Raw genomic sequence first — 18745 nt, forward strand, 5'->3', positions numbered from 1 at the left:
TGGGGTGGGGGGAGGGGGGACTCTTCAAATGTGTTTAATATTAAAACACAACATTTTTACAATTGCTTTTTTTTGCAAACATGACTTACAGACTTATCATCACATACTCTCTACATAAACTGTCTAATTGGCTGCTATACTTTGCGGTTCACCAACTTTAATTTGCACATACTGTACCGTACAGTATATATGTACAATTAAGCCTTTACGCGTCGGCGGTTAATCCTACATGCACACAGACTATATATTTATACTGGTACAACAGAGTGACACAGATATATCATGTGCTACAGTCCTGTAGTTGTCCAAGCTTTTTAGTAACTGTAGTACAATCTTCTGGGTTTTGAGTGTATAGTGTGGTGTTGTTGACTATAAGCTCAGCTAAAAGTGCTGGTAATGAGTCACTGCAGTGTGGAGGGAGTGGAAGCTCTTTCTACATTCCATACTCTACAGTACTACCATACATATATATACATATTCATGTGTGAACATCCAGTCCATAATATAACACTTTAACTACAGTATTAACTTCAATTATTACTGTACATATGTACATATCACATGATTATAGACCTTTGCTAAGAATTTATATTATTTTGAGAAACAATGTTTTTATCACATGATGGAAACTTAAATTGTTCAATTGGGTGAGTCAGAGAAAAGACATCAGAAATTATTGGCACTTAAATTATGCTGAAGTATTAGATTGGCAGAGAATTCGGGTGTTTGCTAGTTACAGTAAGCAGATGTATTAATAATTTAGAAAGCAGCAAAACAGGTGTTTCAGAGCTCAAGGATGTTTTATCGGAAGCAACAACTTCTTCTGCACAAATTACACATGCACATCCTTTCACAAGCCTGGGAATAATTATGATCTTTTTGAGCTGTGAATTTCATTCCTTATAGAGTGCTAACTTACACCTGTATTTATATAGTGAATTTTTGCCCATTTTGCTTGGCATTTTGCTATGCCATACCAGACAAAAAATGTATTCCCTACATTTCAACTATTCAAATGTCATCATATATAATGCTTTCTGCAAGATCATCCACATGTGACTTGAATTCATTGTAAGAATTCTTCAACCTTATAGTTTCTTATTTAATTTGTCAAATTTAACAAATAAATATGTTCAAATTAAAAAGCTACAGCTAAGCTTGAAAAATGATTTATATTATAAGGTGTATCAAATCCACACTTACAACAGTATCCTACATACAATAGTATCCTACTTACAACAGTATCCTACATACAAGCTTAGTGAGTAGTGAGTAATTCATACATACAACAGTACCCTACTTACAACATCATCCAGATTACAATAATATCCTACAAACAACAGTATTCTGTTTCCAACAGTATCCTACTTAAAACAGCATCCAGATTACAACAGTTTCCTACATAGAACAGTATACCATTTATGACGGTATCCTATAACTTACACACACTGCCAGTCTTCCAAACAGCTATAGGCCTACTATACTGCAGTACTTTCCACCTATGTTTACACGTTGTATATATGCCAACTGTGATATTTAACCAGTGTGCAAATTTTCTTGATTTTAGTTAAGTATTTTTAGTATGACCCAGTGGCCAGTTGCTATCACTTTCTCCTTTTTTTACGATCTACTAGAAGCCGAAATGGCCCAGGTATCGCATGATCTGAAAAAACAAGTTATTAAAAAGAGAAATCTTCTGCAAAAGAGAATTGAAAGTAAGATATGATCCTACATGAATATGTATTATAAACACATATAAATATGAGCTAATTTACAGTAGCACTGTGCTTGGAAAATTATCAACAATACTTAGTTATGTGAGGTCTGTCCAAAAGCTCTAAAACACACATTTAAACTGAAACTATCTACAAACTTTAAACTAAATGTATGTGCACAAGTAGTGCTTGAAATTAGCCTAATTAAAACTTGTTGAACAACTTCAGCACTGTTTTGTTTAATAATAAACTGGGCTTACGGTAGATTATGTACATTTACTAGACCACTAGTACTGTATGAAGTGCTACACAACAGTGTTGAAGTAGACATGTTTCTTAGTATACAAATAATTCTCACTAACAACTTCTCACAAAGAACTGAATACTTTATGTCAACATATCTATCGCTTTTTGCCTATATTTAATATGTACAGCTAGTGCATCATGATTGCTGGTCCCGATCCTAACACTATAGTGAACAATGTCCAGTGTCAACTAGAGACTACATTTCTATCAGCAGGTAACTAGGGAAATGATAAAAAGAATCACTTCGATGAACAAATATCTTCACAAATGTGGCCCAAATAGTGCCTAATTAATACCTGTTGAACAACATCAGCACTGTTTATTTTTAATAGACTGGGCTTACGGTAGATAATGAACCTATATGAATACTAGACTACTAGTAGTCTGTATGAAGTGCTACACAACAGTGCTGAAGTAGACATTCTTTCTATTTTCTTGAAGGTGTGTAGTACTCAGCAAACTTTCTAAAAATACATTATTTAAAGTGTCAGTTGTGACACTTATCATTGAAACTGATGATATAAATATTTTTTTTGGCTCATCAAATTTTAATATGAAAGGGATCTTACACTAATAAGTACACAACCATGCAGAGTTGCATAAAACAGCTGACATCCTAAAGTCTCACACGTATCAACCTACTAACGGTAAAATTTTGTGAAAATCTCAGTTCCAAGGACAAAATGCTTCAAATTATGTTTACATATGCTGTCTTCACTTTCATTCATACAATTTACAGTTCTACAGATCAGACATTGACAATAAAAACAAGAAATTCTGTCCAATTTCTAGCCTCCAAAATATTGAATAGGTCATGTGAAAGGTGGCTATGTGGAGAGATTTTGCAGGATCTACACTTTTCGATGCCGATCAAGAGCTTTATAACAGCTCTCAGCAGTTGGTTGTTGGTGTCTGGCCATTTTAATAATAATAATAATGATAATAATAAAGTTATTTCTCCGACGCTTTAGCGACCACAAATGTGGGAGAAACCTACAAGGGCTTAAGGATTACAACTTACATTTCCGGTGGCATCGAATTCAACATTTTTAACTCAAATTTGGAATCTTTTCAATTAAGAAAGTCATTTCAGAGAATCAGATGGGAAAACCATAGATTGCTCTTGGATGAAAAACCCACCTTACTATTACCCGGCTGGGTATCAAAACCCGGAAACCTCCCGATTGCTAGGCCTCCTTGCTTCAAATGCCACCGCCCTTTATCCACTTGGCCACAGCACTGGTATCTTTTTGACCAACAATCTCAGATGAGAGCTGCTAAATAATTGCCCAAATAAGACTAACAATACCCTTCTCATTTGTTTCATCATATGTTCATGAAAATGTGTGAATAATCAATGACTCCATTCAAACAATACAACAAGCAAACAAACATATTTCAAATGGCAAGTAGCTACATTAACACAAAATAGGGTATATTTGAAATGAAAACAACATTCCCCCATCAGCTGTGAAGATTAAATGTTCCCCCTTCTGGTTCTTATTTTCTTTCATGTGAACTATCCTTAAGTCTCTGACAGTCTAGAAAGTCCTGCAGACACAATGTACATGTAATAATTGCTTTTTAACATCAAATCAAATATGCCGATCATACATAATATATAATAATATAATATATATAATATATATATATATAATAAGAGTATGCATAATACTTGATAGAAAACAAGAACAAATTTGGGAGAAAGCAAGACTATACTTGATAATGCAGGTTGAAAGTAAAAAAGTGATAACATAATATACAGTAATTGCTTTTTTTTTTACTTTGTTAGAAAACAAAATAAATTTACATTTTTAAGTGGGATCTGCAAGGGCGTTTGTTGCAGGGTTTTTTTTTTTTTGGTTTTAAAGTTATATGCTCGATTCATTGCACATACTGTAAGTTCTGTTCATTCAAGAACAGTGCTCAGTATACCACAGCATACATGTGTGTCCTTCTGTTACATATGGGCAGAGAAATTTGGGAGAAAGCAAGACTACTTGATAATTCAGGTTGAAAGTAAACAAGTGGTAACATAATATAATTGCTATTTTTTTTTACTTTTTTGAAGAATAGAAAAAAATTACATTTATAAGTGGGATCTGCAGGCCTATCACTGTATGTTGCAGTTTTTTGTTTTTTTCTGCTTTTAACATTATTGGCTCGATTCATTGCACATGCTGTAAGTTCTATTCATTAAAGAGCAGTGCTCAGTATACAACAGTATATGTGTCCTTCTGTTACATATGGGCAGAAGGGATTGAACTGTCAGCCAAGGCCCAATGTCACTACTAATGTATTTCAATGAGTGGCAAGAAGCAGTCCTGCCTCTAACTCATCAAACGTCAATTTCAATTTCTCTGATTAAAGATACCTTGGAGGACTTATTAGCCGAATTTGATTGCACTGTAAGCGGTTGAGATGGCATATATGTTTTCCCAACGATTGGCCATTTTTAATTGAAGATATGCTTTGAATCTGCACATAGGGAGTGCGCTTTTGAGTGGCAGGTGGGCCTAAAGCTGTTTTTTCAGTCAATAATTTACGATTTAAAAAATTCACCAAGTGGGCCTCTTGGTCTGACTTTTGCTTGTAATTGATATATCCTAACATTTAAGCTATAAAAGGAGACTACCGTAACTTACTTATATGGAGTTATCAATGTCAGCAAGTCATGAAGAAGAGAGAGTACACAGTAAAACTGCTGTTTGTACAGATTCTGCAATTAACTGTTTGACGGTAATGTTAACCGCTTATATGAATCCCATCAAAAATAAGTCGTTTGGATTCATTAGCCAAGTGTCATTTCATGAAAGAAACCAAGTGCTCTGCGAAATTTTAAAAAAAAAAAGTTGAATTTTGCTTTCTCTTATAAATGTTCACTAATTTAGTATATGCAAAGGTGTAAAATTTCTAAAATTGAATTATATCACTAATTAGTTGCTAAGCTTATTATTGGTGTTAACATCTCTTCCAGTGTCTTACTTTAGCAAGGTTGATACATAAATAGTCCTTGGAAGTTTGATAGAATAATCAGGACAAACTTTGCAACCAAAATAGCAAAAAGCTACTTTTCATGTATTTCTACAGTACAGTACTTCCATTGAAACCTCAAATCTCACCTGTGATTAAACAAGGTAAATGCTATATTGCACTAATGTAAATGGATAACCTTAATTGGCACCACGTACATCTATGCATATTTAATATCTAAAGAGGAATGTATACATTTATGTGCTATGTATGTACTATTGGTACTGTACTCCACAAGAAATGAAATCAGCTCTCATTGGTTCTTCAAACTATTTTGTGCAGGAATTTTAATACGCTTTTAAAACTCTAGACAACACTGATACAAAGTATGTCACCCCCCTTCCCCCCACCTCATACCCTGTCATGAACAGCACAAGGGATAATTTAGGGGTAACATTTTGCATAGCACTTTTCAGGTTCCATCTTAAATTGTTAATTATCAAATTTATACAGATTTCTGGTTTCTTGTACAAAAACTACTTTAAGCACATTTGTGAAACTTCAAATTCAGTTAAACATGGTTACTAAGGTACTACTTAGCTTAAATAACTGTAATGTATTGTATGTCATAAATTATTCATTTATATCATCTTTTAAAGCAAGATCCCGGTTTTTACTCAATTTCAAAGCATCCTGATGAGAGGGATACAAAACGATGATAGTAGTGATGATAGTTTCCAAAGAAATGTGAAAATATTCAGTTGAGATTTAGTATGACAGATTGACAGTGCTAGAGTGAGTCTGCTGTTCAGAGAATAGAATTTCAAATGTGTTCATTGTTTTCAAATGTTGCACAGCAGTTTTTATAGGCTCTTAACTTTGCAACCTATAAAATACTATGTTTCCGGAGTACAATAACTACTGGGTATCTTCACACAGTACGTGTATACTAGCATTTGGCCCATTTTGGAGAGCATTTTGCGATGTTATACTGGAATACTGGATAAATTATTCCCGCTGTTGTTTTTAGCATTTTTCTTGCTATTGAATGCTGAAACTGCAAAATAGTGACATCGAAAAGATGACTTCTAGTGCAAATGAGAAACACTACCAGTGTTGTTTATTAAAGAATTAAAAATAATCTAATATACTGTAGGTAAGGCAAAAAACTGAGTTTCCTTGCCAAACTTGGATCATGTCTATATATACTGAACAGTAAGCAATAAATTCATAAACAAAGAGTATACTTACAATGTTTAAGAAACTATGAAAATTGGTCATCTGTCATTATAACTTGAAAATAATTCAAAAACACTGTCTTTTACAGACTAAGAGCGCTCAATTGTAAATTTCTTTTTCAGATCTTGTTCCATACGACAAATCTTCAAGTCTCCTGTTACTAACATCAATGAATACAGTAGCTGAGCACTGCTTTTCTCTTATTTTTCATTTTTAATGTTATTTCCATATTACTATTCTTTAATTTCTTTATCTCTTTCACTCTTCATACCTGAATATGCCTTTCAATTTTCTCTTTGGTCATGCACATTCTTTCCCACTTTCTGTCATTTTTTTCTTCTTACATATTATTCATTTCAATCACTATCATCTTTTCTACAAGTTTTTAGGTTTGACTTATCTTTCATTCCTATTTGTGTGTGCAACATTTATCTTTTTACCTACTGTGTAACCTGTTTGTCTTTGGTTATTATAACCAGCTTTAGAAACAGAACTATATCTGCTATCCGTACATATTTCCCACCGTGGTCATCAAATGATTGATTCCATACAAACATATAGCCTAGCTATGAGGAATATGTAGTAAACCTGCATTTAAGTATATTTTAGGTTGCACCTTTAACATAAAAAATGCTAGAGTAATAGACAAATATATATATTTTTGTTAAATTTAAAAAATATATGTTGTAGTTACTGTCATTTTAAATATATATCCTAATACCACTCTATACTCTTCCCATATAATGCTTCAAAGCACTCGTACTGACAGTACAAATAGTTCCTATCCTATTTCTGATAGAATCTGGATATCCTTTTCATACTGTCAATGTGAGTGCATTGAAGCAGGACATTAAAGTACAGTATGTAAACAAAAATTCCCCACTGGGTGAATCTGTACGTAGACAGTTGACTTATTTGAATATTTGGAGCTTCAAAGAGATAAATGAATTGAGGACTGTACTGAACAGGACTTTTGATTCTCAGTATATTTAACAAATTAACAGTGCTAACGAACAAATTGTCCAAGACTAAATAAAACTATTTCAGTTTTTAAGCTTCAAGGACAGTTATGTTCTGCAATGACACATAACTACTGCAAACAATTAAGTATTGTTCACTGCTATGGCCACCCACATATATTTGAAGGAGAGATGAAAGATTTGGAACAAATGAATTGATCTAGAAGTAAATAAAAGAGAAAGTGAATTGCCAGGGAAGAATGAGGAAAAGGAAGTTATTTGTCAGGAACTTCAAATGACTAGTTTTAGTACAGTATTTGGTAAGGACTTATAATACGTACTGCACAATACAACTTTCTATGAAACATCATGCAGTTTGTTTATTCTGTACTATGTGGTGTGCAACATGGTTTTACAAACACATGTATACATGACTACAAAATTGAAAGCTTCGCAATGGGAAAGCTGGGGTCAACAACCCACCTTATATACAGTACCTCCCAAAACTTTTCAACAAGGATAAACTAGAATTTCCCTCCCCACCTCATTAAACTGATGTATACTACCTTGATGCTACGTAATTCTGCATATAAATAAGGGCAGAAATTATAGATGGGAAGATAACATTTCTTGAAAAGTGGCCTAAGGTTCTGGAAACCTAAACTTAGTGGTTGAAATATTCCGACATGCAATAAAATTATCATCTCTTACCAAACCTTACTGAACTGATTGCCTGCCAACCTCTAAACACAGGATATGAAGATAAGTAGGCTACAGTTTTAACAGAAATCCAAACAGATTCATACCAAAATATAACTCATAAATATTTATTTTAGAGGAATGACTTGAAAATGGTAACATTATATACATTTATTTTGCAACAATGAACATATTTTGGAGTTCTGCTTTGACCAAAGCATTCTATATTGCAGCTAGCACAGCAAGATTTTGTGTAGGCTATAGTCATAAATGTCATTTTGGCTGGCTGTACTGGAAACACGAGCACAAGTATTTCTTTTTCATAAAGTAAACATACAATCCTCATTTCTAGGGCAATCCTAATTAATTAATACTATTGTTAGACCATTCAAAATATAAAACAGAACATCTCAAGCTGACAGTCTGCTACATTTATTGCGCATTTTACATTTGTGACGATGGACACTTGCCATAAATATTTTGGTCTATATACGTAATTCTTTAAATAATGGCATGACAAGAAGTCAAGTTGAAATAAGAAAACGGATTGAACTTTAAGTCAACAGCAAGATTGTGACAGTAATTTCTGTTGACAATGCTTTATTTGGCATGCCATATTGTATTGCTAGTGGAACTACTGTAGTTGCCTAACTAGCAACTGCGATTTCTTACTATATATAATCACTATGTGGGCAGACGCAAAATACATTTGAATTGCACACAGTCGATATTAGCTAGGCTAGGATTAAAAACTGCAGTCTATCTTCTCACCAGTTAGAGTAGACAGCACATGGTAGCCTACAGTAATAAACCCAGTGTTACTGTTAGTATATAATGCATTTGCACTGGTATCACCGCCAATTACAAGTGCTGAACACAGATCGTCCTATGCAGTCTACGATAGATCATTTAATGTGTGGACTTAAATTGATTGTAATTTTGTAAGAACATGCAAATGACGACAGCAGATGAAGCACAAAACCATGAGACGTTGTGTATATTACTGTTTATCTGGAAATCATACCCTTATGTAGGCTCCATCTTGGTCTGCTTATATCCGATAAAAAAATCCCCGGTCTCCAGCTCAATTCAGACGGCAAGAATTTATAATCTTATAGACCATATTGCGAGACTTTCGATATGCTAAATAACAGTATGGATGTAGTTGCTAAAGTGTGGTGTAATTGTCAAATACGACGAGAGCGTTGCGGGGAAACTTGTTGCAAACCTTCGCCCTGAACCGGGCAGGTTCTCAAAAACTCAACTCTCATGTTGGGTAGTTGTCAAATAATGCATTTTGAGACTTAAATATTTATTTAGGAACCGCGCCTGATATGAAATGGAGACAAACGTGTAAGACTAAAAATTACAGTGTAGGCTATATAAAGCTTTCAGACGTTCTTTCCTGCTGTAAGTTCTGAACCTCCCAAGTCTAATTAGGTGTGGGGCGAGGACTTGAGACTGTGTAATAAGATGTTTCAATGAGATTGAGGAAAATGATTTGAGGGTGGCTAGAAATGCTTGTTGAATTTTAGTTGGGAAACAGTGACTTAAATCTCCGAGCATTGATTCCAATGACGACTCCATGTCTCCAATTTTTATCACCATTTTCGGCTATAATTAAACTTAACTCATTAAATTGGCCAGCAAGGGGAATGATCAGGCTCAGGTACACACCTTTCCAACCAACTTCTCTCCACCCACCCCCCCCCCCCCTCTACGAATGCATGGAGCAATTTATGTGCCTGTTACTTGTTTGTGAATTATTTAAAGTAGTGCCATAGCAATCCCAACCATTACAGCTCAGTAGCAAGTGTGTTGGAGTTGTTTTAATATGCAAGTTTACATCACCACATGAAAATATTAAACTATGGCTCAGAATATATTTTACACAGAGTCACAACACAAGACATGAGAAAACATGTAATCTTCAACCAACTTTTATTTATCTGCTCAATGAAGCAACTTAAGAAATGAAATATATATAAGAAATAAAATACATGAAGAAATGACTTAAATAAAACAATATTTTCACCAACATGGAACAAACAAAACATACAGACGCTTATTGAAGTGTTGATGGAAATGTCATTTCTTTAAGTCCTATTGTACCTAAGGAATGTTGAACCATGCATCGTTCTAGTGTTCAAAAGAAGAATTAGAAGGTCAGCCATATTGGACCCAAATCTTAGCATGGTAAAATTGCTAAATCTTGTCAAACATACTTTTTTGGAGGTTCTGACCATCCACGTTATTCCCAGACATTGAGGAGTGCTAAACTAGACGAATAACTGTCTTTATGAAGGTAGATGTTTGGCAGGAGGAAACATGCTTGTTGAAGCAAAGTTGACCATTATAGACTTTCTAGAATATTTCGAGGCAAAACTGATGACCTCAAAATAACTTGGGACCAACCCAATGAATTATGCAAATGACCTTGATGATCCCTCATCATGTGAGCCTAACTTGTATAGCCCTCTACCATGTGTTACTCTACATAGCTGTACAATAATGACTTGCCCCTCCTCTTTCCACCGCATCAACCCTATCCCCCCCCCCCCTTAAAACAATCTTCCCCCCATACATACACCTAGCGAACACTACACATTGTACCCCTTTGACATACAGTAGGTACCAAACATGTGTGTCTGCACTAGAATATTAAATGTACACTTTCTTACAAGTACTTCCAAAATGGATGCAGAAATCTTAAGACTAAATGCAACACTCAGGTTGACCCACAAGCAATATACAGTAAAACAGTAAGCAGTATACATTGTCAAAAAAATGTCATTTTATAAAATTGAAGGCTGCCTAATATGGTGTGCTTACATCATCCTGGTAGTTGGTTAAACAAGTTCACTTTAGATTGGGATCACACTTGTACTGATAGACAAGTGAGGTAGTCAGTACTGTACAGACTTGAAGAAGTTATATCCGTTACCACATAACAACCTTGAAGGTACGAGTTCAAATGTTTGAAATGTACCTAGCTATTGTAAAAACTGAAGATGACCTATTTTGTTGTTGCAGGGTAAAACTCAACTGTACTCTTCTTCAGTGACATAAATAAGTCCCAATTTTTCTATTTACAAAACTTGAAACATTCAACTCACAATCTCTGCTTGTGTTAAATATGAAAAGTGGACAACAGGGATATATATACGGTACATGCCACACTAAAATTCTTCAACATGACACATATAACATACAAGCCAAAGTTAACTGAAATTTGAGAAAGTTTGGGGATTTTTGGAGTAACTTTCTAATATATAACCTGATAAATGGAAGTGAATGACATAATTGTAGATTTCTTGAAAGGTTTGATTTAGCTTTGTGTGCCCCAAGGGCTAGAAAGCCATGTAGTAAGTCCTTTGACACGTTACTTGCATGATGGTCGTTGGAGACCCCTGGATAACCATCAAGCCCTCTTCTTTGGATTCAAACAGTGCAAGCAGTAGCAGACAAGTCTGCTCTCACAACTGCCATTTAACTTCCCATCTGACAGACGAGATTATGCCCCACCATCTGGAAACTAACTTGCCTTATTGAATGTTTATCACATTTCTACTTTTTTACTTCACAGACTGTGTCCGTTTTATGTTCTCCAGTTGTTGCAAATGATGATGATGGTCATAATTTGAAGATATCAACATAATACCATAGTGTATCAGACAGCTCTAGTAATGTTCAACCTGAAATGCAAACTCCTCAATTCTTCATTGACAAGAGAAAGTATGTATTCTACAACACAAAGCTTAGGAAAATATATAATAAAGATACAGTAGCTTTGCATAATGGAAGCCTGGAACACTGTTATTATACTCAGTTATAATGAAACAACCATCTTGTCTTTTTTTTACCTTGTTCTGCCTGGTTGTTAATAGCTTGAATCAACCGCAGTGCATTTTCAAGGGACATAAGATCTAACAGGCAAACCCTTTAAACCTTATTTTGACACTATACAAACAATCTTTCCAAACAAATATATATTGTACTATATACTACAAACCAAAAACACATTCTACTTACAGTACATTATAAAATGCACTTCACAAACATGTGATGCTAAACGCTGGTTTCAACTGTGTCGGGAAAGAAAACAGCTCCTTACACCATTATTCTTGCTTTACGAGCATAACAATATACACTCTAAAAAGCTTAAATTCTAAACAAACTGTCAACATAATAATGAAAACCTATACTTTGAAGTCTCTTCCTCAATCCTTCCTTTCAAACATTATGAAAGATGAAATTCCAGAACTGTTGAATATATGGATACATTGGAAATTTGCCATCAAAACCACGCCTTGGTCGGTAACTATAGTGTATGTTCGAGGAATTGTATCAATTAACAATCAAAACTTTGTATGGCAGGCTCCAATTTCGGGGTTGCTTATTTTCATCATGTGACGTCATACTTTCTGATTTCATAGAACATCTCAAGTAATACACATACAACGTTAATTATCTTTCATTTCACCTCACAGGTAAGAGTCAAACTTAAATTCTGGTCACCTTCTGGTCCTTCAAAGCTTAACGATAAAATTAAAACACTGCAACATCTCGTCTATACCTCTTGAGATAGTTCACTCATCTTGTAACATCCAAGCATTGGAATGTAGAAAATGTTATCATTCCATACTGTAATTAATATTTTCTTTCTTTACCTTGTAATGCATTTCTGTAAGTTGAATGAAACCTTTTTATGTTGCTTGAAACGTGAATACACCATGCATTATAATAGTACAGATTCTTGCAGTACTGCACGTTCTGTAATAACATTCGGCTGGTTTGGAGTACTTTGAATAAAGTTTTTTTACACATACTACCTTGCTAGTAAACACTGACATATCATCACACACGGTACTTCATATATACAACGAAACAGCCGAATCTTCAACATTAATGTGGAATGCTCTTAGTATAGGCTGGTTTTCTTCATAATCCTTAGGAACTCTTGTTCGTTGATTTCACCATCACCATCTCTATCTGCTTCATCTATCATCTCCTGCGAAAGAAATTAATCAGATTTCCGATCAGGCTGTGTGACGGTTCAAATAATCACTTGATTCAGATTCCAATGTGAAGAAACTGATGGAAGACAACCCTCTCTGAAAAAATATACTGTATCTTTATCTGTAGAAATGTTAGTTTGAATGGAGGACCACAAAAGGAGCTTCATGTAAATAAAGTTCTTCCCAAAACAGGACTCTTTTATCCATGATTCTACAAGGTTCAGTCTGCCACGATTCCAAAACGTTTCAAAACTAGGCATTATCTTAAAACAAGACTACATGACCTTACCTGTAACTCTTCATCGGTTAAATTCTCTCCCAGCTCTTTTGAGACCCTCTTCAAATTCTTGAAGGAAATCTTCCCTGTTTCATCATCATCAAATAATTTGAAAGCCTTTGCAATTTCTTCTTTGGAATCCTTCTCGCTCTGAAATTCCAGTAAAGATGGGAGTATTTATTACTTAGTCTTGGCTGGGCAATTTTTATTGAGGCAAAAACATTTTACAAATATGATATCTATTAAGACCTTGAAATTCAGATGATTTACTTACTACTTGTCATTCAACTACAACATTACAATACAACAACATGTATTGGGTCTATGCATTGCATCTTTCTTGCTGCTGTAGTTGTTGACAAAGGATGTAACAACATAATTTAGTTTTTTTAGCAAATTGTTAATTAAGTAACAATGCGAGTAAGCAAATTGTGAAAAGTTAAACACTTGCATTTTTAGCAAGAGGAAAAATTATCCAATGTCAGGCCTGATCTATTTTGAATTCACAATAGCACTTGCATTAACAATTTTGAGAGCAAAACTTGAAATTTGTGGATGTCTGGATGGTCGCACACATTGAAGACATTAAACTCACTAGACTGCAGAGAAAGCTTAATCTAGAGAGAAATTGCAGAGAATGAGTGACATGTCCATGAGTGAAGAAAAAACACAGTGGTCTCATGAAAGAAAACATCAAACATAAGGAAAGTGTGGTGTCAAGGCAGGTTAAGATTATCACAAACCATTTTAGATGTCATCAAAGTGAGGAAATCATTGAAGTCGATTGTTCCAGATCCTTCTCGATCTACATCTTGAATCATCTTCTTGATTTCCTCTTTCTTGGGTTCGAAGCCAAGAGCCCTCATAGCAACCTGATGGAAAGAATTGAAAGATAGTGTCAATATAATCCAAGATTTATTAGAACACAAACAGTACAAGAAATGAGCCATCCAACTCTCCAAGGAGATCAAAATGACAAATCAAGAAAAAAGATTTCAACTTTTGAATGGTAGCATTGGATGGCAGCTTAGACAGAGGCATTTGGCTTAGACAGAGGCATTTGGCTTAGACAAAGGTTTGTCAGACTCAGTGGATGGAAAGCACATTTGTGAAGAGGAGACAGATACAAATGGACTGCATCTATTTTGCTTGTGTGATGGAAATATAGATTAGAATATGGATCAATTTGAAGTTGTGAGGAAACTGTTACCAGCTTGTGAAAGACTGAGTATGGCATTGGCTCTGTATTTTAATCATGAGAACGTGCTCAGGGTTTTTAACATTTCCCATCGCAGAGTAATAATTTTCATCCACACTTGTACTTACATTGGCAGATTCATTTCATTTCATTCAAGTTCATTCAAGTTCAGTCCCAGTTCAAGTTCAAGTTCATTCAATTCATGATTCCAATTATGTTGATAACATGATCACTCTGTTGTTATAATAAGAACCCATTTGAACAATTTGAAGAATCTTACCCTAGATAGAGACAATTGTTAAAATTTCCTTAACATAACTCAAATGTGAGTCATCAACCATGACACTGCAGTACATCAGGGATGTGCCCACGCTGGTCGGCACTGGGCGGCCCCGCCAAGCACTAAAAATTACCACCCAGCACTGTCTTAAATATCGTGAATCCCGCCCAGCACTATTTTCATCTAAAATCCTGACATTCCTAACAATATATTCAACATAAATTGGGCCTAGCCTATGCCAAAATTATACAGACTAATAATGCATTAGTTACACAGGCGAGAAACATTACTTACGGCTCTCAATCGGTCCCTTGTAAAATCTCTTTGAAACAAACTAATAACTTTTACTAGGTAGGCAACGTAATATATTCCACTCAAAATAAATAAAAAAATGTAAATTGTTAGCAAAACTGGTACTTGTGTATGTGCTTAAAAAGCTACACAAGTGCCAGCATTTGGCATCTGAGCACCTTCAAAAATCCGGACATCCCCTCCCCCTTAGACCCCTACCCCAGGACGGCGATCAGTATACTCAGGAAATCCTGGGCACATCCCTGTACATGATATTTTGTAACAAATAATTTATCTGGTATCAAATTGCACCGGAAAGTGCTATCCAAAATTGTCAATCTGCGATAAAATTCCAAAGATGTATAGCCATTTTTTTACACAGGAAACATAGTATTTAATAAGAGCCTTCAAAACTGCTGCACAAAAGTTGAAAACTTAATTATTTCCTGACTGGACCTGTAAATTACACTTGCCTTCAATTCTTTAGCATCTATTGTTCCAGTTCCATCTGTATCAAACAGGTCAAAGGCATCTCTTATTTCTTGTTTCTGTTCTTCAGTTAATTCTGGTTTTGGACCTGTCTTCTTCCTACCCATTCCTCCTACGGTTGTTTTGTTGTAGCGAGAAGCCTGAAGATGAAAGTGAAATCCAAATCAAGAATTTTTAACTGTCAGTTCTGGGGACCATAAGTTACAATAAGATTAGTAAAATGTAGATGTGCATGTTGTTAACATGTTGCAAAAGCTAGATAAGCCTAACGTTAGGCCTATGTAGAAATTAGAGGAATTTATTTGAAAATTGCATGATCGAAATCTTTAAGTTTCATCTTGCATTCAGTCTCAGAGGTCTAACCAATCTTAGTTTTGTGACCAAAGTGTAGTATATAATCACAATCATAATTACGAACTTTTTCACGTTTTTTTTCCCATTAACACAGATCTTGCAAATTCAAAAATTCAAAAAATACCATTCCCAGTTGGGTAACAAAAAATTCCAAAGTCATTAAGTAAGTTCTGGAATATGTACTGACTTGTATGTTCAAAACTGTTCAAGTAAGGCTATATGATGCGGGACGTATTTTGCCCATTTACTATGCAACCATTCTGTAATGTCTTTCTCTCTCAAATAATGCTTCCAAAGCAGAGCGAGGACACATTTACCATCATATGCCCGTTGTCTCATATCATTGTTCTTCACTGGCAGTCTTTTCTGTGATTAAACTGAATCCATCTACAAGTGTTCACTGTGCAGCCTACATTGTTCTTAAATATTACGTGAGACCTACAGTTAAGGCATTCCCTCCCGCATGGGTCCAACTAGGCTAACATCTTGATATGATCGTTGTGTTGACACACACAAGGGTAATGCAATGTATGAAGTTGAAATGTGATTGGTCTCTACAAATGGGGCAAAACTTTGGCAAAAGAGTACATCGTCTCAATTGTGTGATTGGAAGCTGGTCACTTCGCCCAACAACCATTTCGCCCAACTGCCATTTCGGCCAATATTACCATTTCGCCCGACCTTGTTGGTCATTTCGCCCAACCTTGTTGGTCCTTTCGCCCAACCTTGTTGGTCATTTCGCCCAACCTTGCTGGTTATTTCAACCAACATTGATTAAGTATTATACTTCAATAAAACGGACGGGGATACTTCTATGGGTTTGGTCAATTTAATAAGGAAACGTTCAGGAATTGTTAACTTTACCCCATACGAACCTAATATTAAGGAAACTTGAGTTCCTGGTTACAGTTGGATCAGTGTTTTAGGGGTTAAGTTTGATAGGTTTTTATGGAGACAGATTCCCCTTTGTTTGTATAACATTAGATTAACACTAGGTAGAAATAGATTAACACCTAACTGCTGTGAATAATATCCTTGATTAACGCCTGGCAGACTTGATAAACGCTTGACGAATTCATCAAGCAGAACAATAGCTGTGGATTAATGACCCACGAACAAGGGAGGGATAAAAGCTCTGCCTTTGTCACATTTGGGCACAGTACGATGTGAACTGATGTTCGGAACATCAGTTCACATCAAGATTCAGCTCCATCAGACCTTCAGGTTGGGCGAAATGACCATGCTGGTTGGGTGAAATGACCATGCTGGTTGGGCGAAATGACCATGCTGGTTGGGCGAAATGGTTGTTGGGCGAAGTGACCAGAAAGCGTGTGATTACTCCCTAGGCTGCACAACAGTACCTACACAGAGGGTAGGTTAGACTTAGGGAACGCTTAGGCCTAACATTAAACTAGTTTGTGTTTAAAATGGAATGCACAATGTGATTTTTCAGTCATACTCAGCCATAGGCTAATATTACTAATTTAACCCATCATGCTTCTGTTGTCTGCCATCTTTTACTTGCTAGCATATTCATAAGTTCTGAACGTGTAACCTAATTAAGTTTCCTTCCCCCCACAAATAAATAGGCGAAAAGTTCTAGGTTCGGCCGTACCCTAAGTAAATGTTACTTGTTAGGCAAACCTACGCCTAAGCCATAACCTACCTAGTAGTACCTTAGCTAATATCAGTTATCGGTTGTTAGGGAAGCCGTGGCATAGTTTTCTTACACTATACAGATTGTAACAACTGTAGTTGGATTTAGCCTAATGTTACAGTTGTAGTTACAGTAACGCGAACAAATAACAAAACATAAGCGTTTGTAATAAACATCTTCAGCGATTTCGTTCTAATAAAACTGCACGCAATGAAACATGATTAAAATGCCTTCTTACCATTTGACAAATGAAGTTAAGAAACGCTTAAGCACATAACAGTGTCTGACTTGGTTGCTCTCGATTCTTATCCGGCGGGTATCTCGAAAAACAAATCGAAATTTTATGGACTTGCTACAAGTAGGTTTCACGGGACGGTGCTTGATAGAGATGGTGTTCGGGAGAACTGCTATCGGTAATTGTAACTCACTGCTAATAATGTCTATTACTTTTTAAGAAAAAGTCGCCCAGGAAAGAACCTGGGCACGAAATCCAAACTACCAAAGACTGATCCGCTCTCAACCCCAGTCCCCTTGCATTAGGACTGTGACTGTGTGATCATCGTCGGGTGTGCATCAACATTCCCCTCGAAATGAAACACTACTACACATGATCTTAGCCAAAAAGCCGAGAAGCGATAATAATGTCTATTGTATGGAGCGTTCATGTGTGAAAACGGACTCAATGTATGACGGACCCAAAGTAAAATACAGGATCCCAAACAGCCACAGTACTTTCATCGGTACATTATGAAATAATATAAACAGTTGTACGAAGCACTGAAGTTTGTCTTTTGCTACCGACTCGTCCACTCGATAGTGGTGTGGAATGCGGACTGGACAAACACACATGAAATTCCTACTGATCCACTCCTGAATATTTCTATTACTTTTTGTTAATGACCAATGCGGTAAGAATCAAGAACAAATAACTTCCTCATCATTCTTGTAAGAACAAATGATATTCAGTCACTTTCACTGTACGGTAGCAGGCTATTCTCGCGTCAAGTTTACATTGCCACATCATGATATTTCAGTTCAGGGGCGCAACCACATAGCCACATATACTCACCCCCCCCCCCCCACTCCTCCCTCTTCTTCCCACTGTCACACTGGTTATAAAAATTTAGCTTCATTTATCCTCAAGTTTTCGAATTCTTCCTCAAAATGTTGATACCTTTGTCCGAATTCAGAATTCTTCCTAGTAGTACATAATGTACATGGTACATAAATATATGACATGTATATATGCGGTAAACCCTTAACAGTCGACTCAATTCTTCATTTCTTCGT

General features: G+C 35.6%; 1 protein-coding gene across 1 annotated transcript; it reads right to left on the reverse strand.

Moving 5' to 3' along the window:
- Positions 1-9815: 9815 nt before the first annotated feature.
- Positions 9816-17938, reverse strand: LOC139980232 (uncharacterized). The gene is made up of 5 exons (XM_071991757.1): positions 17694-17938; positions 15429-15584; positions 13930-14058; positions 13199-13336; positions 9816-12902 (listed from the first exon to the last, which is right to left on the reverse strand). Exons 1-5 carry the CDS (start codon positions 17694-17696, stop codon positions 12813-12815), a joined length of 516 nt encoding a protein of 171 aa, XP_071847858.1. The 5' UTR covers positions 17697-17938; the 3' UTR covers positions 9816-12812.
- Between the last annotated feature and the right edge of the window lie 807 nt (positions 17939-18745).

The sequence above is a fragment of the Apostichopus japonicus genome, chromosome 14 (assembly GCF_037975245.1).
Source record: "Apostichopus japonicus isolate 1M-3 chromosome 14, ASM3797524v1, whole genome shotgun sequence".
Lineage (NCBI taxonomy): Eukaryota > Metazoa > Echinodermata > Holothuroidea > Aspidochirotida > Stichopodidae > Apostichopus > Apostichopus japonicus.

Coding starts and splice junctions, on each gene's coding strand:
- LOC139980232 (XM_071991757.1), bottom strand. Junction 14,059..15,428: donor TAGATGCTAAAGAATTGAAG/GCAAGTGTAATT, acceptor TCTTTCCATCAG/GTTGCTATGAGGGCTCTTGG. Junction 12,903..13,198: donor TAACCGATGAAGAGTTACAG/GTAAGGTCATGT, acceptor TTTCTTTCGCAG/GAGATGATAGATGAAGCAGA.